This window comes from Biomphalaria glabrata, chromosome 10 (assembly GCF_947242115.1).
Source record: "Biomphalaria glabrata chromosome 10, xgBioGlab47.1, whole genome shotgun sequence".
NCBI lineage: Eukaryota > Metazoa > Mollusca > Gastropoda > Planorbidae > Biomphalaria > Biomphalaria glabrata.
In genome coordinates, this window is record NC_074720.1 from 31,508,269 (window position 1) to 31,535,734 (window position 27,466).

Genomic DNA, 27,466 nt, shown 5'->3' on the forward strand with positions numbered 1-27,466 from the left:
TTGTCTTCTTATTGTATCCACATTAGTTTTAGAACTCTGATGGCAAGTAATTTATTTTAGACTTGAATAATTTAAACAAAGTAAATGGACTCAACATGATCTTAATAGTATTATTATTATTATTTCACGAAGAAAACAAATGTTATGGGACCACCTGCTACAGCACCACTCTCCATCTTCATAGACGATAACAAGCTGGACGCCGTAAACGAATTCTGCTGAGATCCACAATTACAGATGACATGTCTCTAGAAGAGGAGATGAAAAAACGCACAGGGAAGGCTGCCTCGACATTCGCTAGACTCAGACCAAGAGTTTGTATGTATGGCAGTGAATCATGGACCACCTACGCAAAGCAAGAGAGAAAACTGAACTCATTCCATTTGAGATGTCTCCGTAGGATCTTGAATGTCACATGGAAAGAAAAAGTGTGCAATACTGAGATCCTTGCGCGATCAGGTATTCACAGCATCTTTACAGCCCTCAGACAACGCCGTTTGTACTGGCTTGGACATGTTCGCCGGATGGAGGACAAGCGTATCCCAAAAGTCATCCTCTATGGTCAACTCGCGACTGGCACAAGAAAAACTGGTCGCCCCCACCTCCGTTACATAGATATAATAAAACGTGACCTCAAATCAGTGAACATCAATACTGAAAATTGGGAATACATAGCTCTAGACCGCAACAGGTGGAGAGAGACAGTGACCAAGAAAGCTATGGACAGTGAAAGTACATGGGTTTCAGCCCAGGAAGAAAAACGCACAATCCGAAAAACGGCCAGCTCCTCTACCACCGAAGCAAAAGCCACCTTAACCTGCGCTATCTGTGGACGGGAGTGTCTCTCCAAAATAGGGCTCCACAGCCACATGAGGAAGTGTGCTCTGAGATGAACTATAGTCGTTTTACGACTGAAGGAGGCCAATGACTAGTCCTGATGTGCCATTAATTGGGATCATCATGATCTAAGTAGTCCTGATATACCTTTCACTGGACTTCACATGATCTAAGTAGTCCTGATAGACCTTTCACTTGACTTCACATGATCTAAGTAGTCCTGATAGACCTTTCACTTGACTTCACATGATCTAAGTAGTCCTGATAGACCTTTCACTTGACTTCACATGATCTAAGTAGTCCTGATAGACCTTTCACTTGACTTCACATGATCTAATTAGTCCTGATAGACCTTTAACTTGACTTCACATGATCTAATTAGTCCTGATAGACCTTTCACTTGACTTCACATGATCTAATTAGTCCTGATAGACCTTTCACTTCACATGATCTAATTAGTCGTGAAGTGACATTAAAATGATTGAAGCTGCATTAAGCTGTGTACTACAAGACTATATCTGGAACAGTTTTTTCCTTGTTCTGTTTTCATGGTTTTGAATTCATCAGTTATTAAGGTGTGAAATAGTAGCTCCCAAAAAGTCAATAATCAAAATTTACAATGACATATATTTAAAAAACCTCCCCAGAAATTAAGAAATAAAAAAATATAATGAAAAATTGACAACGGAAATTTCAAATATTTGATTACCCTAATTTATTTTTCTTGAATTCCATGACAAAAGAAATAAACAGATGACTGACTTCAGTAACTAGCATAAATAAAAAAATTTAATAAAAGAGATCATCTATCTAGAAAAATATTTTAAATGCTTCAAAAATATTTTATTTCCCAGACAAATATTGTAAAAAGAAAGTAATTGTTCTATAATTTAAACTAAGACTAGGATTAAATAGTAGAATATTCATTCCAAGTTCATTTAAAGACTACTGTGTTAAGGGTACAACATGGCAGCTGCTACTGAATTATTTTTGGTCTTAGATCATTTGGTAACTTTTTAACATTTGAGATTTTATATACAAAGTATAAGAACATAATATTTAACATCATCAAACAGTTGGTAAAGTATGCTCTAAAAAAAAAAAAGAGTCCAAGGGCAGTGTGGTAGTCTACTAACAAAATATAATTTGTAAAATGGCAACATATATTGAGAAATTGCCACTAAAAAAAATATTGAAGTTCCTGGCAATACAATGCCTGCTTTAGTCTAGCCATAGAGATAAACACAATTGAAGTCTTGCAGTAAAGTTAAGCAGAGGGGAAAAACATGAACAAAAGTTATGTGAGAACAATTATATATCTTTTGTTTACTTGCTGACAAAACAAAGCTCTTTAGGCCCACCACAGTTTAAGTAAATGTCTCCACTAATTCTCTGAAATTAGACAAATCAATGACATCATAGCACCTTGCCGTGACAATGGTATAGGTTACAAGCAAAAAATAAAACATGAAATAGCGACCAACATTGGAACGAGTAGGCCATTTCAAATTAGTGTCTATTTGTGTTACACTTTTTTTTCTAGTCCTTTCATTTCACAGTAAGGAGAAGTGGTCATCTGACTTGTTATGTTAGTAGCTCCATTCGGAAGTTTTCCTTGTCTATGGGTACTATTGCCGGAAACGAAACTTGCGCCACTGTCTCTGAATGGTCTGCGCCGCTTGCCCCACTGTTCTTTTCACCCTTCTCTCTTCTGCCAGTGTGAACTTCAAATGGCTGTCCTCATGCTGTGGTACAGAGTTCTCACTGGCAAAAAACATGAGATGGGCTTTTAAAGATCCAGTGATGGGACATGGACTTACGGAAATGTGTCTGAAATGTGAGTGTTCACCCTTCAGCAGTGGACTTCTGTCACTTGGAACATCTTTGTTGTCACAAGTTTTCCTCAATGGAAATTTGGTTTCTATTTATAAAAATAAAAAACAACATGAAAGCAATAATTATGTGGATACAATACAGTTCTAAAGCTTGATTCACTGTTTGAAATAACCATGTCCCTTATGACAATACTATAAACTATCACTAAGTAAAGTAACTGATCAATAAAATGCCATAACAATTTTAACATGACTGTCACACTTCCATTTTGCTACCTATGATTTACAGTGGTGTTGCCAAATAGGAGTACTATATTTTTTTTATTTACACTAAAAACCTAACCCTTAATCTAACCTTTTTCTTTAAAAATAATCTATAGCTACATCTTTAAAGCTATTCTCATTTTTAGTTTGCATTGTCATAAATATTTGGATATGTAGTTAGGCCTTGACCATTTTATGAAAAATAATTCTGGGGAATTGATCTTCATGATAGGCTTAAAGTGTAGAGAGAGAGAGATTTCAATGGAAATAAAGAAATGAGCAAGATGCACAACTTTTGTTGATGGTTTATGGCATGAAAATCTTTTAATTATTTTTTTGTTAAAAGCCTTTAAGGGCCAAATTTGCTTCTGTAACTTTTTTATTTAGATTTAAAGAATCATTTAGATACAAAAAAATCCAGAAATTCGAAATGAGAATTCAATTCACAGCACTATCTGGCTGATTTCAAAAACATTTACACTGATAGAAACTGAGGGAAATGAAAATCAAATCAACTGGACCAATAAAAATCTCAACTTCCTGTGACGTTTAATGGTAAAAGCACTTATTTATCCAATACAGAATTTCATATCCTAATGAAGGCTTTATTTTCCAGTCCAACTAGTTGGAATAGTTACCTGTCTATTGCATTGAGAAAGTTAAGGCAGTTGGTAATTGTTCTAGACACACTTTGCTTCACCACAAACACCTAAGTAAGTTCACTTACTTTTATGGTAAATCTAACCAGCGGTGGCGAAGCAGTAGAGATGGGGGTCCCGGGTCGAATCCTGGGATGTTAATATCGGGATCTTTGGGCGCATCTGAGTTCAACCAGCTCTAATGGGTATCTGACATTAGTTGGGGAAAAGTAAAGGTGGCTGGTTGTTAAGCTGGCCACACGACACCCTTGTAAATGTAGACCTATACATCATCTGTCCCATAGAACACAAGGTCTGAAAGGGTAACTTTACTTACTTTTAACAAGAAGTGTGAAATCTGGAATTAAGGACCAAACATTGTATGAGTTCAATGTGTGTGGGGGTGGGAGGGTCAATGTTCCATGGAATAAAAATGTTCAGGTCAAAATTATCTTTAAACTCTTCTTAAATGTTAGTCAATGCTTGTGTTTCGTTGACCATAAAGTCAATATTTAAAACTCAAGTTTTTAAAATGTAAAGAGTGAAAAAAACAACAACATAAAAAATAAAATACCTGATAAAAAATAGCCAGACGAACAATCTTCAGTTCTAGACTTGCCAAGTTCAATAAATTTAGACCTTGCATCACTCAACAGCAAAAAAGTTATTCCTTCGCATGCTTTAGAAACCACATTTACCTCCAATCTAATGCTGTTCGTGTAGTTCAGCATTAACTGTGGGTAGGAGTCTAAAGTCAGACTGGCCAACAGATGTCTTATCTTGTGTAACTTTTCAGCATCTGTCTTAGAGCAGATGTACAAGCAAGGAGAGAGTTGTCTAGAGAAATCATGAAATCTGTTTCTTGAATTAGTTTGATGATTACCTTTTATAGAGTTGAGATGCAATGTTTCAGCAGTCTGAGTTGGGAACAGCTTTTTGATAACTTTATTTTGGGCTAACTCTTCACCTCTCTGTTGAGGTGAGGGACAGATCAGAGATTGTTGAAGACAAAGTGACTCCGGAAATACTTCAGCACTAGAAGGAAAAGCTTTGATATTAAATTCAAGACTAGAAAATGGATTGAGAAGTGATCTGTTAACACATATTTGTAAATAGCTGGGTAAGCTTGGCAAAGGCTGGAAGTTACAGTTGTTGGAATTGTTATAGTTCTTTGTAGAGCTGTCTCGGCTTTTGCTGGAGTACTTTTTGCTCCCACTTTTGGAGCTCTTGCTACTGACACTCCAAGCATCTGTGCTGTTGTTGAGGTTCCTAATACTGTACAGTGTCTCAATGTTGTTTTTTTCCGGTGTAACCAGGGAGCTGGACTCGTACGGCCTGTCATCCATGGCAAATTTATGGCTGTGTCGAGGGTCATGCAAAGATTTAACCTCTGTGGGCATCACCCCATCATAGCCAGGAGAAATGTTGTTGTCCTGTGTACCTGCAGCATTGCACAAAGGATTGTTTGAAGTCTGACTCTGTCCAGTGACGTAATAGCTCCTATTAGGCCTCCCATCACAATGTCTGTCGGAAGCAAGCTTGTCAATGAAGGTTACATTAAGAACCTGGTCCAAGTACTCCTGAAGCCGTTTGACATGCATCTCTGATGCATCAACATCACTGGCAGAGGAAAACACCACATCTCTTGACCTTGACCCATTCCTATCCTCTGCAACTGGGTGAAGGAAAGAATCAGTCTCGCAGTCATAGTTTAGCCTCATTGGATGATACAAGGAGGACTGGTTACTTTCCATTTTATCTATCTCTTTGATGAAAGGCACCTCTAGGCTAGAATTCATTTCTGCTTTAGCATCCTTGAGAAATAACACAAAGAAATATGAGTGAACAATAATCTAGCTTTGGGTCATGTGGTATACATGTCAAGGTTACTACAGAAATGTTAACAGGAATTTTTTAAACAGTTTGTCATCTAGAAGCTTCTTGTTTTTACAGAGAAGAGTAAATAAACTAAGGGGAGTTTCTGAGTTTGGGTACCTATAAATAGGAAAAACAAGTTATATCAGGGTCCAAAATTAGTCTGATTAGTCCATAAGTTTCAAACTTCATGTTGAGTCTACTTCTGTGAATTTATTATTGAATTTAAACTTTATTGTGTGTAGAATAAAAAGTACAGTGTGTGGCCTCTAGTTTTTTGTTTTCTACTAAAAAAATTAATTTTTAGACATTCTTGCTTTCAACTTTTTAAGTAAAAGATTTCTTCAAGTCTCATTACAAATGTGATTACATATCATTTAGATTAAAGATTTGAGTAAAATTGGAAAGATTCTTCATTGTTTATAAAATATTTCAAACCAACAGTCCTCAGTGAGTCCCCATCTGAGAAAATGAGTATTTTTGAAGCTTTTTTATAATCTAAAGTAATTAAAAGTATATATTTTTTAAACTAGACATATCGTTCTATTTTTAAAAGTTGTTTATCTATTTATTAGTATTAGATCTTAAATTGAATTTTTTTTCATAATGTTTGTTTTTTAGGATTTTTTAATTCAGAGTTTCCCCACTTTGCCTAGGGCATGGGAAGGATTTTTCCAAATCAGAAATAGGAGCCATTGGGTTAAATAGGACTTTTCTTAGTTCTTAAAAGTGTATTTAAAACCTAGTCACTGGGATTATTAAAAAAGGATATAAGCATTTATATTTTTCAATATTCAGACATTTCTTCAGGACTGGACAACAGGGGATGCTGAAGAACAGGGGGTCATTTGTCATCACTGTGTTGTGATGTCTGGTGATTACAGATGCCCAAACTGTGACCGCAGCTGTGTATCAAGAATTGGCCTCTTTAGTCACATGAGAAGTTGCAAAGGGAAAACAGCATCTTTTGAAATGTAAAATGTCACAGTATAGTGTTTGGGCTTATGTTTATATTGTTATAATAGTAGGACCTACCTTGTTGGTTTTATTCTCATTTCTGAGACATTCATACACTTGCTTGCTATTTGCTGGGCCTATGGTCTGCTTGGTACCAGCAGAGAACTCTTCCACTGACACTCTTGAGGACGTGCCACTAACTGGGCAACACAGGCCACTTTCCCTGCGCAAGACTTCCAGTTTGTTCTTCTGAATTAATACATTTGTCAGCTTATTTCGTAATTTCTCCTGGGGAATGATTTGAAAAGAAATTGTTTCAATGACCAAGGGAATAATTCTTTGCATTTCAAATTACAAATGTCTCTTTTTGTAAACTGCAGCCTTCATGGACAGAAATAGAAACACTTTTTACTTTATAAATAATTTTGACAAAAATTTTTTTTTCAAATAATTTTAATGATTACAGTTGCAATTAAAAAAAAAATAGACTAGTCCCAACAGCTTTCATGTAAAGAACAGCAGAAAACATTACAAGACAGGCTCTATACTCTGGAGCCCACGAGGAAAGAGAAAGGATGGGAAACTAAACCAAAACATGGAGGAGTTGGTAGACCAAGAAACAAAGACAGCAGGCTGGACATGGCCCCAACTGAGGTGAAGTACTAATGTGGCCCTATGATCCACAGAGAGCCCAAAGGATGATGTTAAGTCACAACAAATCATCACCTGTCTCTTGAGTAGATGCTTTTCCACAAGTGTTTGTTTAGCAATCACTTCTGGGTCAGCCTGTCTGAGTCGTAGCTCTGTTAGGTACACATGCTGAGCGTCAAGTTCTCGTTCAGCCACCAACAGTTTTAACCTGCATTCAAAAGATCAAGAAAATGGCTTTACAGATCATTTGCATTAGTTTTTATTACTTTTCAGGGGTTGCACTTAGCTCCTGAACCTAGAGGGTCTAAAAGTTTGGGTCCCGGTGATGAATGGGATTTTCTGCCTTAAGATTAACTGTAATGGGTACCTGGCATACATTAGGGAAGTAAAATAACACTTTTGTTACTCGTTGGCCATATAAACAGACGCTCTTTCATCCTTAGCCCCACAGATCACAAAGTCTGTCAGGAGCATATATAATGAGCAGCATCTGCAGATGAGTTTATTTCAATCAGCTATCCATTTTTGTGAAACCCTATGGCCACTAAGAAGACTTTCTTGCAGTGGTCAGTGATTATTCACCCGCCCCACTTGTCTGAAGGTTCCTCGGTGGTCAATAGTTTGGGTCACACTTTAGTTCCTAGATCTAGCAGCCAAAGACTGAGAACACTAAGGTATTCTAGTCCCTGACTAGGCTTGCAACTTGTATACATTCATAACAATTTTATATCTTTTTTTAAAAAGCTCTTCCAAATAATGTCTTTAACAATAAGTGAAACTTACTTTATATTGTTGTGTGTTATGGCCAGCTCTTTGATCAGCGGGTCCAGTTTTATAAGATCCTGGGGATCAAGTTTAGATAGTTGTTCCTCTCCTGGCTTGACGACTCTTTTCACGCTTTTCGTAACATCCACATCATTCTTCCATTCATAGGATTTCTCTCCCTTGGCACAGGCAAGGGTTGAGCAGCCACCTTTGTTCATTCCTGATAAAGAGTTGCACATTTCAAAGCTTATGGGTTAATTATACATATTACAAAGGTCAATTAAGTTTTAATTAATTTGTAACAGTCTAGTTTTATTTCTGATATGAATGAAATTTTAGCTTTTTTTTTTACCATTTAAAATAAAAAAAACAATTTTGACTTTATAGCCGGTCTACATTATGTCAATAAAACAGCAGCAGTTTCAGTCAATGTAATGGTCATGAATATGAAAAGATATGACTAAAGAACAATACATGCTACCTAGTGTTGTTTCTTTAAGGGTCTGGCTACTTTACCTAGGAATATTCCGCCTTCTGCTTGACCAATTTCTTGATTGTCCAGCAAGTAGTCATCAGATGAGTGGATGGTGGCCTCAGAGGGGGACTGATGAGGAGCTTCACATGAGTTTTTGAGTGATGTGGAGCTACAGTTAACAGGAAATAATATAGAAGTAAATATACAGTCCCTTATGTAAGGACAATAGGTGCAAAATTTTGGAATTCTTTTATTCTTTGTGTGAATATTTTAGAAATAAACACAATGGCCATAATATTGAAAGACATCATAGTAATACAACTGACATTACCAAGTGGTTCTGAAGAATGAATGAAACCAATTATTTTTTTTCTACAGTCTGTAATAGTGAAAATAGCTTCAAGCCTTCTTCCATACCATTTATTAAGGTGTTGGTTATACTTAGTAATGTAAGTTTTATTTTTTCAGGCCCTAAATATCATTAGTACCAGGTAAAGTGAATTCACTTCATCTTCGTTGTCTGTGAATTCACTAATTTGTGAGGTTTATGGGAGATAGTGTATAGGTAACACAATGAGAGATATTGAAATTAACACAATGAGAGATAGTGTAGGTAACCCAATGAGAGATAGTATGTAGGTGATACCATGAAAGATAGTATGTAGGTAACCCAATGAGAGATAGTGTAGTTAACCCAATGAGAGATGGTATGTAGGTGACACCATGAAAGATAGTGTGTTGGTAACACAATGATTATTGTTTATATTCAGGAAAATCTTTAGAACTATTTATTAGGACCTTGTGAACTATGCTTTGAAACCAGGTCAGCTCACACTCTGTTTCTATTATCCTGTGTAAAAACCATGGGCTTAAACCTAAAACCTTTACAACACAAGAATGCTGAACCACCACCCTGTGGGAGGCTTGTGCTAAAATGTAATTATCTCCAAATCTGAAGGAACAACCAAATCATGTAAAACAAACAAAACTTATCCCCAGAGTAAAAATAACATTTAGTTGTACACTTCACTATGCCAATGGATTTGACCCAGTTGATTTACTGGTGTTTCCTCCACTAACATTTTTAATTACATTTAAAAAAGACTAACTTTCATACTATTACTGCATCCATTGTTTCAGTCTTAGGGTTGTCTGTCCTATGGTGGGGCTTTATTCTCATTCTCTTGTTTAAGTCTGACTCTATCCTTTTATTTTCTGCAGTGGTCTTACCACAATGCACAATGTCTTTATGCATCCCAAACCTTGGAAACTTCATCTCTCATATTTTTATTGACAGCTGTGTGTTAGTGTTACGCATTTTCCTGCCCTTGGTGTGTACAAAGGATGTTTTATTTTTAGATTGTGTCAGGCTTATGTTCAAAAATGTCCTTGCTAACTGTGTCAAGTTAATGTATTGACCAGTTCCAATAGTTCCAATATCACAGCATGAAAACTATAGCACCTTTAATAACAACCCCATAAAGAACCAGAGTAAAGGTTAAAGGCCAGTTACCCTGGTAACACTATATTTGTTGGAGCTGTGGGTGATGTCCCTTGAGAAGTTGTGTTCATGACATGGTCACCACTGTCCCTGTTGGGGTTGTTGGGCAGCACAGCTTCAGCCCGGTCAGCTGGAGACTGCCTGCCAGGCTGGGCTTGCTGGGTTGGCAGCTTTGGTGGCCAGACCACATTGCCAATCTGAAGGCACTGGTGTTTCAACAGGTGCAGACACTCACGGAAACGGCAATGGTCACAAATACCTGGAATTAAGGTCAGAATATTTCAATAACTTGCTTGGTCTACTAAAACATTTTAATCCAGATACATAACTTAAACGGGGCAAGGGGGCTGATGGCAAATCACTTGACTTCTGAACTAAAGGGTCATGTGTTCAAATCTTTGTGAAGACATTCTGAGCTTTAAGATTTATAAAACACCCACCCAACTCTTATGGATGAGACTTTCTACATAATATCCTCATTAACTGTGGACTATGAAACATAGATTCTGCACTGTCTCAAGACGAAACCAAAACCAGTGACTCATCTGGGTGCATCCATTGGAGCCATATCCATATGTAACATAATCTTTGTATCATCTGCATGGACTGCAAAGACTGATAGGGGAACTTTAAATTTTAATACATCATTTCAAGATGAGGGTTTGTTGAAGGAGAGTGTATTAGAAAGGATAATAACAAAACATACTATCATCATCTTTTCCTATTCCTTCTCTGCTTCTAATCAAAACAAAACATGATTTATAAGACTTATATATTATTTAAAGATAAATTTAACCATGCAATCAATATATATATTGGCACGCTATTGGTAAGCTAAATAATAATATCTAGTGTGGCGTCTAGCCTGTTTCTAGACATTGACCTTGTTGCAACATATTAAGAAAATCCTGGTTTGCACAAATAGATTGTAGAGAAAGGATGTAAAATAATGATAGCTTATTTTGAAATATTGTGATACAATTCAAATTCAGCAGCAAGAAATCATTCAATGATTAATTTTTATATTTTGTGTCAAATTAGAGTTACTGATGAAAACTATCAGATTTTCATAATCACATGCACTCAACCTTACTGGAAAATGGATTCCGAACCCAGGAATTATGTTCTCTAGTTTTCATGAAATTTTGCAAAAAGTTTGATTAATTTCACGGCTATGTAAGTGTTCTAAAAATTATTTTTAAAATTTATTTCATTTACTTTAAAATGAACACTGTAAGTTTCAATTGAATCAAGTGTAAGCCTACTAGTTAATTACTTCAATAGTTCATGTAAAGTAGGAAAAAAGGGGAGGTTAGAGGTGGAAACCAATATATCAAGAATATGCAAGGTAAGGTGAAGGAAAATCACTGAGATTTGAAAGTATTAGGAACAATCGGGGTCAAATATTGCAAGAAAGCTGAGTCTTACTGATTTATTTTTATGATTTAACCTATCATATATTTTTTGATTCATCTAATTAACAAATATTCATTTTCAATGGTGCTCAATAAGTCTACAGTAAGTCTCTGTTCAGTGCCTACCAGCATCAACTGGGTCAGGGATTTCTCCTTGTAGGAATCCTTCCATTATTTTTGCACAGACAACACGATCTTCCTCAGTAAGTGAACCCAAAAGATAATTGTTAGATATAGGCTCAGGCTTTCCCTGAAAATACAAATAAGAATGTGTACTATATTTGACTCTCTCCTATGCCAGAGATGGGAAACGTGGTCGAGAGGCTAAGTACGGTTGATCTTGTCTTGGCTACCTATGAAGGGGGTTCGAGGTTTGACACCCGACTTGAACAGGGTTGCATTTACTGAGCGCCTAAAGGCAGCATGGAAAACCTTCTCCCAGATACGCCCTCCCCTCCACTGGTCCACAAATGAGATTGGACCATAGCGCTCTGAGCATGCTATAAGCATGAAAGTAGCGCTATATAAAAGCTATAATTATTATTATATAGATATAATAAAACTAGTTGTTATACTTGAGAGTTGCTAGGAGATACAAGTGGATACCTAGGTACTAGACATTACAGGCGCTAGACAGTATAGGCATTAGAAAATACAGGCACTAGACAATATAGGCACTAGACAAAAGTTCATAACTAATTAAAGAAATATAGAAAACAATAGAAACATTTAATAAATTCACTGAGTTTATGTTTTAAACTTCACATTCATGTGCATGGTTACCCCTTTCAGACCAGTGTCTATAGGGCAGATGATGTAAAGGTCATCTGTTTCTGTTGCCTACGGTTAATGAGGATGTCATGTGGCAAGCACAACGACCAAATGCCTTTACTTTTCCTCAACTAATGTCAGGTATCCATTAGAGCTGGGTGGACTCAGAGGCAACCAAAATTCCAAAATTAAAAGTCCAAGTCTTCACCAGGATTTGAACCTGGGACCCTCATATTCACGTGCGTCCAAACAAAACAATGTTAAGACTTTCAATTTTTACCTTTGATCTTAAGAATGCCACTTGATTTTCTAAGTCTGCTACTTTGTGTTTCAGTCTCCTGATTAAAGTTTTATCATCAATTTCTTCATTTCTCCTGCAGGACACAAGGATCAAAGTATACAATATTAAACTGTACAAAACTGTTGGCAAAATTATCGATTTTCATTCATTTCTAAACAGATATAATAAAAAGGTATTTTTTTTAAAGTTAAAAAAGAAAGTTTAATTTTTTATGTAAAGGTCTGAAAGGGGAACTTTATCTTTTAAATGTAGCAGTCTTTTCTTATGTTATGCTTTGAAAGCTTCTACCAAGAAGAACATTGGAGTCCATAATCTAGTCTATCTGATTAGGCAAATATAAGCAATGTTTATAGCAATCTTTGTACATTTGAATGATGCTGTTAGATTAAAATTATGGAAGAGACTTCTTAAAAATAATAAATTAGTAAAAATTCATATTTTTATTTTACATTTTTCATTAAACATAATATTAAATAATAATAATTAACTATGTCTTTTACAATCAAAATATTTTTTTTTTTTTGGTTTGATATTGTTTTAACCCCTCTTTGAATGCCCCTCCCTAATCCACCTTAGGCAGACCCTTCTTCCACTACAGCCCAACATAACCAACACCCTGTACGGCAGTGCTGAACAACTGAAGAAAACAGCACACTTTTTTCCTTGGCACAGTCTGCAAAAGAGCTCACAGCTCAGCAGCAATAAAGCTGGCTAGAAGAAGAAGAAGAATATTGTTTTAACCAAAACATTTTTTTTAAATCTGTGAAGTTTTTATTTTTAAGAAAAATAAACGTATCAGAATAGAGATGATACAAGTTTAAAAGATACAAGTGTATCCATGAATTGAACAAGTTTAAATAGTCCTCATGTATTTATAAACACCTAGATATAAAGTCTGTAAATGGAAGATAATTTGTTGCAAAAGTAATAAAACCGATATTATAATATGCATCCTCCGTTTGGGACCTATCAACTCAAGAAACTAGAACATACACGAAATAATGAGATTTATCACAAATGAATAGTCACATTGGACTAAAGTAAAACCAGAAGTAAAATCCCTAAATTTAGAGACACTGTTAATTTAGAAGAATAAATAGTAAATGTGCAATATTACATAAAACACTGAACCATAACCTACAAATATGAAAACACAACCTATTAAAATATCCAGAAAGACACAAAGATAAAGGGACATTTTCTTATTCCATAAGCTAGGCCAAATTTGTACAAGTGCTACTTCTTCTTCCCTAATGCCATTAGAATATGGAACATATTGCTTGAATCAGCCAGGAAAACCAATGACACGGTCGACTAGATTAACACATGGATATGCATAGGTTGTAATTATCTGTTCATTAGAAGGAATTTCTGTAACATAAGATTAGTAAAAAATTGGAGTTTTAATTCTTGTAGAATTATTAATTGGAGTTGAAATGGCCTTCAAAAGAAAAATCTCCAAGTCAAAGTTAAGTTAGCTGAAGAAAATAATAAGGGTGTCACAAAAAAATAGTTATTGTTATTGTACCTCATTGTACTTTGGTGAATTTTGTGATTACAGAGTGTGAAAATGTAAATAGTGAACATGAGTTTGGTATGACCGAAAGTAAGGTCGAATGAGATTGAAAATTTTAGTTAGTTGGCGGTAGTTAGGTGAAGTTGTTAGACCAAGAAATGAGTCAAGAGTTTTTAGTTGAAGAAGTGAGTTGAGGGTTTATAGTTGAAGAGGTCAGTCAAGTACAGTAGAGTTACTCAAGTAGAGTATGTGATAGCAAGTTAGTGAAGAAAGTTGTAATAAGTTGAACTGAACAAGTTGAAGCATGTAGTTTTATTGATGAAACAGGTTTATGTGAAGTTAATTAGTGGGCTTAGTGATATGAACTTAATGATATAAGTGATGCTAGAAAGTTATTGTGTTCATCTAATATCATCATGAAAGTTGGCTTTATGTCATGTTTACAGACATATTTGATCACATTTACAAGTACAGACCTGCCTACCAAAAAAAGTCCAAATGCGTAACGCTGATGGTCAAAATGCGTATTTTGGCACCAGAATGCGCGATCCACTATTTTGTCATATATATATATATATATATAATATATATATATATATATAATATTAGATCTCGATGTCATGATTAGATCTACAATCTAAATCTAGATCAATAGGACAATACAATAGAGATGATATCTAGACTAGATCTGGATCTATGTCTATATAATTTATAATGAATATAATCTACTAATCTACTCTAGATCTGGGCTCAAGTGTTACCGATGCCGTATATCTATTCCTGTATAACAAGTTATCTAGATTCTAGATCTAGAATCCAGATCTAGATCTAGACTTGATATCTACAATGTCACTCAATGTGTTTTGAATCGATAGCACTTCGATATTTTTTTCTATACAAATGAATACGGGAATCAGGGATTCAACATAATTAATTTCTACTAATGAACTTACAAAAAAAAAAAAAAGTCACGTTGGTCACCGTTTGTATCAGCTAACTGACGGTACCAACCTGGTACCAACCCGCCACTCCCTCACTCTTGCGTTCTTCATTTCTAGACTAAATCTAATTGCTATTAAGAACCAATCAACGTATAGATCTGGACACAATGTGTTCCCCCACCTTTTCTGTTACCCCCCCCCCTCCAGCCCATCAGGACGGCTTAGCGTCACCTCCGTGACCGCTCGTAAGCTAGTCAAGAGAGGGGGAAAAAAAGGATACGAAATGCGTAACGCGATGGGTTAAATGCGTATTGGCGTACTGACTGTCATTTTTGGGAGATTTTGCGTAACGATTACGCATTTTGCGTAACGGTAGGCAGGTCTGCAAGTAGTTAAGAGTTCCTGTAATTGCTGTTAGTTGAGTCTCAGTAGGGGCCTACTGTAATGCTAATGAACAACATGCCCACAAGAAATATGCCCTCAAGCATACTACAAATTAATGTCATGACAACCATCATTATATCATTGACAAAGGGTTACAGACTTTACTGTGATTACCCCAGAACAACTTGTTACCACAGTAAAATTTAACCTGAATTATGAAATTTCACCACGTTATGAAACAACAGAGCTGACCTTGCATTATTGGCAATACGAGCCACACGCTGGGCAAAGCGACATGTTGATATTGACTCTCCCAAATTCTCCGGCTCCAAAGAGATTGTAGCAATCATGGCTGTCAAACAATTGCCACCTAAAGAAAAAATTCACCAAAAATAAAATCACAGTAGCGTCACGACTTGGCCAGTCTTTGAGGATGGACATAATGAGTTGGCTTAAGACAGCGATAGGTAACAAATATTTTCTTCCCTGCTTGGCTATTACACTTACTAGCACACTGATTGATAAATGTAAGGGGCAATAATTAAATTTTTTGTAAAATTGTATGATAATAATAAAAACGCATCTTGATATAAGCTGGGCGGAAGAGCGAATGGCAACTTTAACAAATATGTACAAATAATGTTTAAAGTAAAGAAAAATAAGAAACTAGTATCTAAATAGAAAATCATATTTTGTGAAGTTTTTTGTTTCTGACAATGAATTTTCCCTTTAACCCTTAAGATGCGTGTGGTAGTTTAGCCTCTAAGCATGAATATTGTAATTTCATTTTGTATGTCTTCATTGCCAAACAGCTCAGCACTTTAAGGGTTAATCAACATTGGTTCACAAAGTACACTACTAATAAAGATTAGAGAATGTCTTATTGTTATTGAAAGAATCAAATGTTATCCCATTCTCTCTACTTTAAAGACACACAATTGTTGGGCTGCAGAAATCTGCTAATTATTGACCACTGCTTCCAGCTGGTATGTGCCTAAGACTATCATCACAATAGTTCTGAGGTTAAATCCTGTCTGCGTCTATTCCCTGCAACCCGGCAGGTGATTTGGGCGGGGATGTAATGTCTTCATTTTGAAGGAAAGTCCTGTACTTAAAAAACAAACAATACACCCTAATTTCTATTTTATGTTGAGTAAATCTTCTAGGCTTGTATGATTTGTACTATTCACTCATGTTACTAACCAGTGATGAAAAGTTGCATGTATGGTATAGTAAAAGTATGATAATTAACTTTAATTTTTAGTGCATAATACACTTATTTATTGATTTTTCTTATTCTTTTTATTCTGAAAAAAATCATAATTTTGGTTTCGGATTAAGCTGACATTTGGATTATGAGGACTCCACTGAACATAGTATGGTACTAGCAACCTACTATACAAAAACAAATTAAAAAAGCAACTGGGAGGACTGGAAATTGTTGCACAGAAAATGTGCATTTTATTTTTGGGTGCATCACCTGAGCATAGAATTATTATTTGTCCGCTTGCCTTTACAAATGCCTTGTGGTAATGACAGGTTGAAAAGTGCAGAAGGAGCTTGGATATCAGTTCACTTATTTTACAGGGTAGGTATTTTAGTTGAGAGAAAAGAGGAGGTTAGCAGGAAATCATTCTACCAATGAGACAATTTCTCTTTCAATCTTTTTGCTAGCCTTGCACAGAATGGGTCCTGTGGTTAGTAACTTATATTTACCTAATAGAAAAGAACTATCAAGGAACATCAGATATTTAGCTGTGTTAAGTTAAAAACCCACTAATATAATTGAAAGCAGAAATGGCATAATGTGCCAAATAACAAATCAACATATAATTGAAGATATCAAGAATATTTGCAAGGCTCCCTGGTACATCTTCAGAACAAGCATGATACTTTTGGTGCTAATTGTCAGGTTCTTTTCAAAGCTCATTAGGAGTTACTTACAAACGATTACTGCCAATTTATAGTAAACACTTATAATGAATATATTTCTAAAAGAATCCAGAAAAACTTTATCTCTCATGAAATCCCAACTTTTGTATTTATATAGAAACCACTCAGTAATAGCAAAGGAAAATCCGTCGTCTCCTACCATAACAACTAACACAAACACCAGTCCAGGAAACAACTGACTACCAATTTCTATCATACAAGGAAACACTCACATTCAAAACCATCACATGTATACTGTTCACATTCTAGCCTGGGGATATAAACAAAAGAGATATAACTCTTTCATATCAAAATATCAACAAAGAAATAACACATTTGTCATACATGCCCCTGACACTAATAAGCTTGAGACTTTTATTACTCACATAAAGAACATTCAGATGGTGTGGTACCTGCCCAAAGACTTACATTCATAGACAGCTGGGTACTTGCCTAATGATTAAATCTGAGGCTGGTTTTTCCTTTTAGAAAAAAAGTTGCTGAAATGTATATTTAAAAGTAGCCCTAGTCTGTGAAGTACTCACCTAAAGAATCCTTCAGGACCATGGTGAGCAAAGAATTTCTATAGGGGACAAACTTAACTGGCCTGTTTCCTTCGCTTGATGGACCTGATGTAAATGAAGTACTGTGAAAAGAAAACATTTGAAGCCAATATGGCATTTTGGTTTTTGAACATATTCATTATTTTGGGCCCAACCTTTAACAAGATGATATCAGAGTGTAACAGTATCTGTGACCAACAGATAAAAAGTGACTAGTTACTCTCTGTAACCTTTAATTTAAGCAACTGACAGAGGTTAACATTCACATAGACCAGCATTTGACTAGTGTGGGGATAAAAAGGGTCATCAAATAAAAGAAACACACATATTTGTGTGTACAAATATTTATATACAAAATATCAATAATTATAATAATATCTACATTTAAAAATTGTCCATGATTTGATTGAAAGTTTAAAAGTAAAAAATTACCTCAAAAACTCATAAAGAGGATGTTTAGTCTGTAAAAAAAATTAAGTATGCAATAAAAACATTTAGTTAGGAGATTGATTTACCTTCGGCTAGCAGTGGGCAGATTGTCTCCCTTACTTTTATCTCCAGCAGTGGTGTTACTTGGGGTATTGGTTCTGTCAGATTGTAGAGCAATGATAACAGTTTCAAGATGATGCAGGGATAAATTAATGGACTTGGCTTCAGTCAGCTGCTGCCCATCAACGCCAGTTTTTGACACTCGCTCGGAACCAGCCAGATCAACCAAATGGAGTTTCGAGCTGAAATCAAGAGAGTTAATATTATCAGATACAATATTGCATTATTATCAAGGATTGGGGGGTATAGAAAAAATCTCAGAGAGGCTAATACTCTCATACAGAAACAGGGAAGATAATACAATTTAAGCAAGGAATGTTCTGGTGATATTAAAATAAATAACAAAGAGACATTAAGGACATAAGAAAATATCATAAACAACTGGGAGTAATAATTCCATATAGAATGATAAGGAAGCATTTGGGAAAAATAAAAATATGATAATGAACTGGGGCAATAATTTACCATCAACACTAACAGGTAAGCTGAACCAAATGGAAATGGGGGACGACTTAAATTTTGAAATTATAAGCACCCATTCTGCGACCACTCAAAAACAGTTACTAAAATACTGTAGTAGCTAACTCAGCTCTGTTGGTACATGTTTTTAGTGCAACCAGCAGGCCATGTAGATTAAATGATTTGTATTGAACCAGCATAAAGAAAATATATCAGTCTAAGAAAAACAGTTTAATTTTAATAAATCAAACTTCAGTATAATTTTTAGTCAGATCAAATTAATATAGATAAGGACACAGCCTTTTACTTTAACTAGCATACTTTTTAGTGTAAGTGTCTTCAAAACTTGTAAATCAAAGAACTAAGAACTTAAACATGAACTTCATTAAAAATTCTTTAAAAAAATACTTCTAGTATCTGCTTTAAGAAAAGAGAGGGTGGTGGCTGAGTGGTAAGATGCTTGGCTTCCAAACTGAGAGGCCTCACATTCAAATCTTGGTGAATACTGGGATTTTGAATTTTAAGATTTTTTAAGAAGCCCCTGAATCCACCCAACTGTAATGGTTGTGTGGCCACATGAAACCCTTGTTATCCGTCATCCACAAAAACAGATGACCTATATATTGCAAGATCTGAAAAGCATACCGTACTTAACTTTCATACTCAAACTTCATTGAAAGAAACAAAAAGCATCACTATATTTTAAGGAGAGACTTACTTAACAAGAACTTTAGACTCAAGTTTTCACACTTGCAGACAGACTTCATTGAAAGAAGCAAAAAGCATCACTATATTATATGGAGATACTTACTTAACAAGAACTTCAGACTCATGCTTTCTCACTTGCAGATACACAGTGAATACTGCATGTGATCTTGATGAGCGCTGGTTGACCGGAGTTTCAGCTACCTTCCGATTGGCTTGACCTTGGTAGAGGAGCATTTGCGCTATTTCTTCATTGGCAGCTAGGTGTAGGGAAAGCCCTCTCAGGATACAAGAACCCCTGGGACCCTCCACCACAGTCACCTGTTGGATACAACATTGCGTTAAACCCTCGTAGTGAAGCACATTTTTTTTTCACACAGGATTATCAGCTTCCTAAAAGGATAAATTATCTAAAATTAAGAGAGCTATTTAAAAAAATAAATCAGAATAATTAATATGCTGAAACAGATTAAAGGATTGTAGAAGGGCCAAAGTTCAATAAAGCACTAGTCGCGTCATAGTCTCTAAGTCAAAACTTTCCCATTCTATGAAACAAATAACTAATTCCTAATCATACCATCAATATCAATATTAATTTCTGAAAACATTTCTAAAAAATGATATGTATTGAGAAAAACACCTAAATTTTATTTCATTATTATTATACTAACTCAAAATATATATAATAATCAATTGCATATTAAGAGTACAAAAGCACTATTAAGTCAAAGTATTAGCAGAAAAAAAAAAAAATAGTTGAAATGTAAAATAAAAACCTATGATAAAAAAAAAAAGAGTCACATTCCTTTACTATAAATGTAATATACAAAGATATATTGTACTACTCCTTTTGATGATTGCAAGAGCAGAAGACCTTTCCTCTAACTGCATCTTAAAGTTTATCTAGGGATTTTATACATATTGTCACAAAAGAGAGTATAAAAAATGTGTGGAAAATTGCAAATGTCATGATGTGTCATTTTGGCACATAATTTATGTGAATGACTAGCCCGGTTTTTGTTGAACTACTGATAAATTAAAAGAATTGTTTCAAGATAATATAATAATAATTTAATAATTAGGCTTGTCTTCTAATAAACTCAGAAATAAAAAGCAATGTTTCAAGATAATATAATTATCAAGCATATTAACTCAGAAATAAAAAGCATATGCTAACTAATGTAAAAAATTTAAACAAAAAAGAAAGAATTTGAATAAACAAACAGAATAATTACCTCCCTAATAGACTAAAGAAATAATAAACAATAACATTTAGTTCACTATTAGATGACAGAATATTCACTATTTGAATAAACTATTAGTCTACAAAACTGTTTATATTCTGAAATGTTAACTTAAAAATGAAGAGTAGACTTAAGAATCTAAACAATTACATCAAAATATACATTTAAGAATAACATGTAAAACAGTATTCTAGTTAACTGATGTAAAGTACAGTTTATACAATGTACAGAACTAAAAAGCTATGAACCATGTATTGAAAAACACTAAAAATAAGGTATAGTACAGTACAAGTATGATAGTTAACATATATGCAATTCCCTCTATAGGCCTAAGCTGAGGGCTTTAATAATATTATTAATCTAAATTGTAACTTTGAAAACAAGATTTCAAACAATTTAAATTAAATTTGTAGAAAATTATTTCACCTCAATGTGAAACTATTTGCCTATTACTAAAACTAATTAACTCATATACAACTATTAAATAAAATCTTGTAAAGTTTATAAAAATACGTCTTTTTTCATTCACATGGTTGTTTATGGAAACTTTAAAGATGAAGTCTTTCAAACAAGTGTTATTTTTGCGCATTTGTTATTTGATGTTATTTGTTGATTATTAAAAGAAAAAGTTTTTTAATTTAAAAAAAATTAGCACAGTGTTTTGAGAATCCTTTCTTTTTGAGATGTCTGCTGAGTGGTACAAACCTCTTGGCTACCTATCAAGGGAGCTTAAGTTTTAATCTCAAATCAAGCTGAGTTGTGTTTTCTGAGCTGCCAGCAATAAAGGCAGCAAGGAAGCCTTCTCCCAGAAACCCTCTCCAGTGCACACATCGACAGAAAGATTGGACCATAATGCACTGAGCGTGCTTTAGCATGATTCACAATATAAAAGTAATTTAAAAAAAACATATATCCATAAAAAGCATTGATTTTAGTAAAATTTTGTGTGCAACAAAGGCAGAGAAACATTAACAAATTTTAAAGTAAAATAATTAATAAGCTGCAAACATTTAAAAAAATATATTTTTGACAACTTTTATTTTTAAAATATTAGTTAACATAGCTATCAAATTCAAAGGATTAATTATTCCTCAAGTTATGGAAAACAATTATATAAAAGCATAATATATTTTAGGTCCTCAAACCACTGAGTGTATCAACTGAGTAATATAAAAAAAAGCCCAGAATGTATCAAAAATACACCGGGGATATCAACAAAGCACAGAGTGTATTAAAAGAGGACAGAGTATATCAACAACGCACAAAGTTTATTAAAAGAGCTCTAAGTATATTTACAATGCATGAAGTGTATTGAGAAAGCAGTAAGTATATTAATTAAACAAAGAGTACACCAACAAAGTGCAGAAAGAATACAAGAAAGCACAATGCATTTAAACAATGCAAAGATTGTACAAACCTTGGCCAATGGAGCCATGGGCAAAGAAGAAGACCTACTAGCAGCATTGAGCAAGTCATATGCCACTTCTTGATATATTTCCAAGTAAGAAATATACACAGAAATATGTTCATCTGTACGCTTTGACAACTGTTGGTATATCAAGCTCAGGGCTCTGAAAATCAATGGGAATCTTTTTAGACAATTGAGAAAAAAAAACATTCATCTTAATATAACAAGCAATCTTCTTTAAGGTGTTGTGCAGAAAGAGTTGACTGAAGTAAAACAATAAAGAGAACTGAAGCATTGCCAAATAGTCGTCTTTTCATCTCAGGTGGAATGGGATTGGAGGGGGGTGTCTTTCCATAATTCCAGAGCAGATAGAGGCAAAGTGTACACAATATGGACAATCACAATTCTGCCAAACAAATGTTGTTGAGTGGATCGGTTTAAATCTTGAGACTCTACAAGAAGTAGCTTCTTACAAATAGGAGTGGAGAGCCTTTCTTGTTAACATTTGCACCTCATCCTTACAATACTATACAAGAGATATAAAGGTAGAGAGATAGGGAAGCAGTGTTTAACAAGAAAAAAAGCATAACTCTTGCAGACTGTGATGACCTTAACTAAGGAATTGACATAATGTTCTGCCAGTATCTTCAAAATTAAGTCTGGATCATGTTTTTTTTTTTATATAATGAACAAAATATGCACAGCTTGCACAAACGTCTTTACAAGTTTCAATACAAGTTGAAAGAAAAAAAAATGAGATGATTGATATTATATATTCATCTTAGATTGGCTTATCCTTCACATATTCTTTAATGATAGCAGGGAACCTCAACAAAAAGGAAACTTTTTATGCTAGATTCAGAAAGACAATAAAGGTGAGAGAAGAGATACAAAAAATGTATTTTTAAAATTAAATTTATCTCTAAAACTTTTCCATTTACCGAGTAGCAAGGCCTCTTGCATTATATCCATTTGAGTTACCCTCCACAGTATATGTTTTGCCTGTCCCAGTCTGACCATAAGCAAATATTGTTCCATTGTAGCCATTGAGAAAATCTAAAACACAGACAAAACCAAATTCAGAGGCTTCGGAATTTTAGTAGCAATTGTAAAACATGCTGTAAAAAATGGTTCAAAATTAAAATAGGACAATTGGATAATGTGACCAAAAAGTAAGATTTGTTTTATGGTTAGTAATAACTGGGATTTTGAATTTCAAGATTTTTAGGGCGCCCCTGATTCCACTTAACTCTAATGGGTACATGACATTGTGCTGGCTACATGACACCCTGCTAGTTAACCATTGATCAAAGAAACAGATGACTTTAACATCATCTACACTATAGACCACAAGGTCTGAAAGGGAAACTTTTACTAGTAATAACTAGATTGCTGAAGTTAGAAGCAGATAAATACACCAATTAGCATAAAAAGAAAAGCTGATGGCTGTTTCAAAATATATAATTGAAGATTTAATAAAAATGTAATATTAATGTAACAGGCATATTAAAAACTATAACAGGAAAAAATGGACATTTTAAGAAAACTAGAAGGTCCAAGATATAGTAAAATTACTATTAACAGAATGGGGCATAATAAAACACTAGATTTCCAAACCAAAGGGGATCGAGCTTGAATCCCATTGAAGTATGGGATTTCGAACTTTGGGCTTTTTAGGACACTCCTGAGTCACCCACCTCTAATGAGTAATTAACATATGTTGGGGAGGAATAAACAGTTGGTCATTGTGCCGGCCAAATGACACGTCTGTTAACTGTCAGCCATAGAATCGATGAGCTTTACATCATCTGCCCCCATAGATCGCAAGGTCTGAAAGTGGTATTTTTTTTACCCATACTATTAACAGTAAGTGACCTAGCCATTACATAACCTGCTTAGTAGGACAGTGAGAAGTACAGTTATTGGAATGTGTAGTGTAACCAGTGGTTCAACTAATTGGATATATTATTTCTTAGGTGGAATAGCTGATGTAAGATTCAAATAGAACTTGATAATAGCAGACTGCTAGTCCATCAACCCACTCTGAATGATATCTTTAGCAACCCCCTCAAAAACATCCTCTTGAGTGGCTTCTGGCCTGAAGATATCTGTAAAGATGATGTCATAACTGATGTTGCTGCGTATAGGCTGCTGGTATCCTTGGATAAGAAAATCCTTGCTGTCTGGGATGTGAACTGTTAAGACGTTGTTAGCAATCTCATAGCCTGGGTAGGGTCTCTTGGAAGGTTTGAGGCGGGCATAAGTTTTTATTTGCGCCATGACAATCTACAGATGACTGCTGGGCAGTGCTTAACTCTCACTGAATTTGTGTTGTTTTTGTTTGCTGGTTCTCCATCAATGAGACAGCACTGCCCTATTTCAGTGCTTGGACTGCAACAGACAAAAGCAACATTTTACTTTTTTTCAAAAAAATCAATTAACATATAGTTTATACAAAGATTATAATACATTTCTTAAAGTGAATACATCTTTAATATTTGTATATAATCATGAGCGATTAACCCTTTAAACTCTCAGTCACCTCCCTTTAAGTCCCAATTCCCTGAGCTTCTTCTTATCTTATTAATTACAGATGTTACTTCAAAAGAGAAGGTAATTACATCCTAAGCATTCCATGTGTCAATCTAGTCATGAATGTCATTCAGTGACTTTTTTCCTATTAAGGTTTTTTGGTTTTCCTGGCTGATCTTGTCTTTTTATCTTATATGATACAGACTTTATTTCAAAAAAAGAAGATGATTACATCCTAAGTGTCATGCATGTTAACCAATAACTTAAATTCTGCCAAGTTACTGCTTTTCCAGGCAACCCATTCCATGCTCTAATAGCACTAGGGAAGAAGGAGCATTTGTACAAATTTGTCCTAGCATATGAAACAAGGAATGTGCCTTTATCTTTGTGTCTTTCTGAGTATTTTATTAGATTTTTTTTTGTCAACCCATTCCCTTCTCTAATGGCACTAGGGAAGAAGGAGCACTTGTAGGAATTAGACCTAGCATATGGAATAACAAACGTGCTTCTATTTTTGTGTCTTTCTGAGTACTTTATTAGGTTTTGTTTTTCTATTAGTAAATTATGGTTTGTTTTTTGTTAGTTTACTTTTTATTCTTCTGTCCTGAAGTGTTTCTAGATTAAGTGATTTTACTAATGGTGTTACTCTAATCAAATGTGAATATTCGTTCATTATAAATCTAACGGCTCTATTTTGTGTCTGCCCTAGTTTCTTTATGTTGAGGGGTCCCTACTTAAGTTAAATAGCATTTTAGTTTTATTTAAGTTCCTGTTTGATTTGCAAAAAAAATTCTTTTAATAAACCCTAACTACTATGTTGGATTTTTTATGATTTCATCAAAATGGGGATTCCATGATAACTTTTCATTTATTATTACACCTAGATATTTTCTGTTTTTAGTTTGTGTAACAGGTTTACCGAGAATAAGATAAGTACTTTTTATTTGTTTTAGCTTTTTGCTACTCTTTATAATCAATATTCTTTTGCGTGGAATGACATGCTCCTATTTGATTTCCATTTCTGTAATTCTTCTAATTCTCCAAAGTAAAATTTCTATATCTTATGTTGTATTTATTGTTCTATATATTATGCAATAATCTGCAAATAATCCAACTTTTGCTCCTGACCTAATGCAGTTTGGTAGACCATTTAAGAAAATCTCACATATGACATAGACACCATCTATTGATATAGAATACAGAGGTCTGATAGTCTAATTACTAAACTATAGTCCTGATTTTATCTAATAATGGCAATGTAATGTGCAGTGTTTCACATGACTACACAAACACAGTTGCAAACTAATATTTTCTGCATATAGATCTATAGAGAAGAAAATAACTTCATTAGTTCATAATATACTAATCTTTAATACTTAGATTTAGATCTGGTGTTGGTGTAACAGTCTAGACCAAACTTTACTTTTAAATATAGACTTGGTCTTATAGTTATATTTACTATTATTATTATTTAGAGATAAGAGTAGTTAATTTACTACATTACATAACATTTTATTTATTTAGGCTTTTTATTTTTAGCTGGGATCTATTCAATCTTATCTACTTTTTTTCAAACAGGCTTTTGTAAGTTTGATACGACTAGACAAGACTAGTTTTAGAATAGATCTAGACTAGTCTACGTCTAGCGATCTAGATAGATCTATTCTAGATCTAGATCTACGTCTATTATTATATTTGTTATTTCTAAAATTTTAAAATCAAATGTAAGATAAATCAGTGAATGTAACTTCCTTATAAAGAGCATTAAAAACATTAACTACACAATTTGGTGCAATAGCAGGATAATATGAATCAATTTTTCTATAAATCTATTGTCATTTATTTTAATCAAAGCTGGTTTTGCTAATGAATTGAACTTGTTATTGACCTTTTCAATTTCAATCATCACTAGACATCTAGATAGATGACGACCAAAAAGTCCAGCAATCAAGCCCTCCGAATCATGGGTAGTTTACACGCGCCATCTTGTTTCTAACATTCCCATGATTCAAAATGAGTAAAAGTGCATAGGTCCGTAAAATACAATTGATTACGAATTTAAAATAATCAAAAGTATTTTTGCGAATTGTTTACAGAGCTGCGTAAAGTAGGCTACACAATATGGGCATTAATTTAGCCAAATGGTACCAAAACGAACTAGATCTGGCTAGATATCTATAACCTAGAAGTTTTGCTTAAAATATATTAATCATGTTTTTTTTTTACTCAGAAGGAGATGGAAGCGGGCTGGGTTTGAACCCGGGACAATTGAAACGACAATCCGGAGTGCAAACCACACAACCAGATAGCGTTGAGTTGAGAAAATAAGTAGATCATTGTTTGCTTTATGCAGCTACATTAAATACGTGTACTTCGCTCCTTCTTTATCTTCCCACTAGAACACAAACCAAATAAATAAAATAAAAAAGGTACCAAAAAAAAAAAAAAGCACGATAAAGTCAACTTTAAACACTAGGCTAACAATGTAGTCTATTTGAAGAAATATCACTAAATCAAAGGCTGTAAAAATAAATCATAACTCTATGGCGAAACATAGGCCTACAAGATCTTTAAACTTCATTGAGATTGTCGTATACCATGTGAGGATACTATGTCTACCTCTCACAAGACAGTCTATTCTCTCGTCCATCAGGAATTAGGCCTACTTTCTTTACACCTTATTATTACGAACGAAATTTAAAAAAATAAAAATAAATACATGTCTAAAGGAGCTCTGAGTAAAAGGTTTCTTTGAAACAAACTTGAATATACAAAGAACTTTGCATATGTCTTCGTTTTGCGGAGCTGTAAAAGTTCGCGTAACCAAATCGCTGTAATCTTCCCCGTCAGCAACCGTTCTTGGCAGATTATCAAGAGAGAGGCCTATCCATTCTTTCACGTTGGACGACCCTATGTTTGTGCTGCCTCCCACTGTATCATGAAGAAGG

At 34.4% G+C, this 27,466-nt stretch overlaps 1 protein-coding gene across 3 annotated transcripts; it reads right to left on the reverse strand.

Moving 5' to 3' along the window:
• Positions 1–1,528: 1,528 nt before the first annotated feature.
• On the reverse strand, positions 1,529–26,704 carry LOC106053636 (uncharacterized). Of its 3 annotated transcripts, none has more exons than XM_056044672.1 (18): positions 26,407–26,704; positions 24,029–24,377; positions 22,928–23,042; positions 21,996–22,149; positions 20,570–20,581; positions 19,441–19,655; positions 18,137–18,352; positions 17,604–17,704; positions 15,379–15,496; positions 12,265–12,358; positions 11,340–11,463; positions 9,811–10,057; positions 8,339–8,466; positions 7,841–8,042; positions 7,133–7,265; positions 6,485–6,694; positions 4,149–5,388; positions 1,529–2,758 (listed from the first exon to the last, which is right to left on the reverse strand). In XM_056044672.1, the coding sequence occupies exons 2-18, from the start codon at positions 24,264–24,266 to the stop codon at positions 2,466–2,468; spliced, it is 3,840 nt and encodes a 1,279-aa protein (XP_055900647.1). In that variant the 5' UTR covers positions 24,267–24,377; positions 26,407–26,704; the 3' UTR covers positions 1,529–2,465. The 3 variants fall into 3 exon arrangements, with proteins under 3 accessions (XP_055900647.1, XP_055900648.1, XP_055900649.1); XM_056044673.1 differs by lacking the exon at positions 26,407–26,704 and adding an exon at positions 26,083–26,162; XM_056044674.1 differs by lacking the exon at positions 20,570–20,581.
• Between the last annotated feature and the right edge of the window lie 762 nt (positions 26,705–27,466).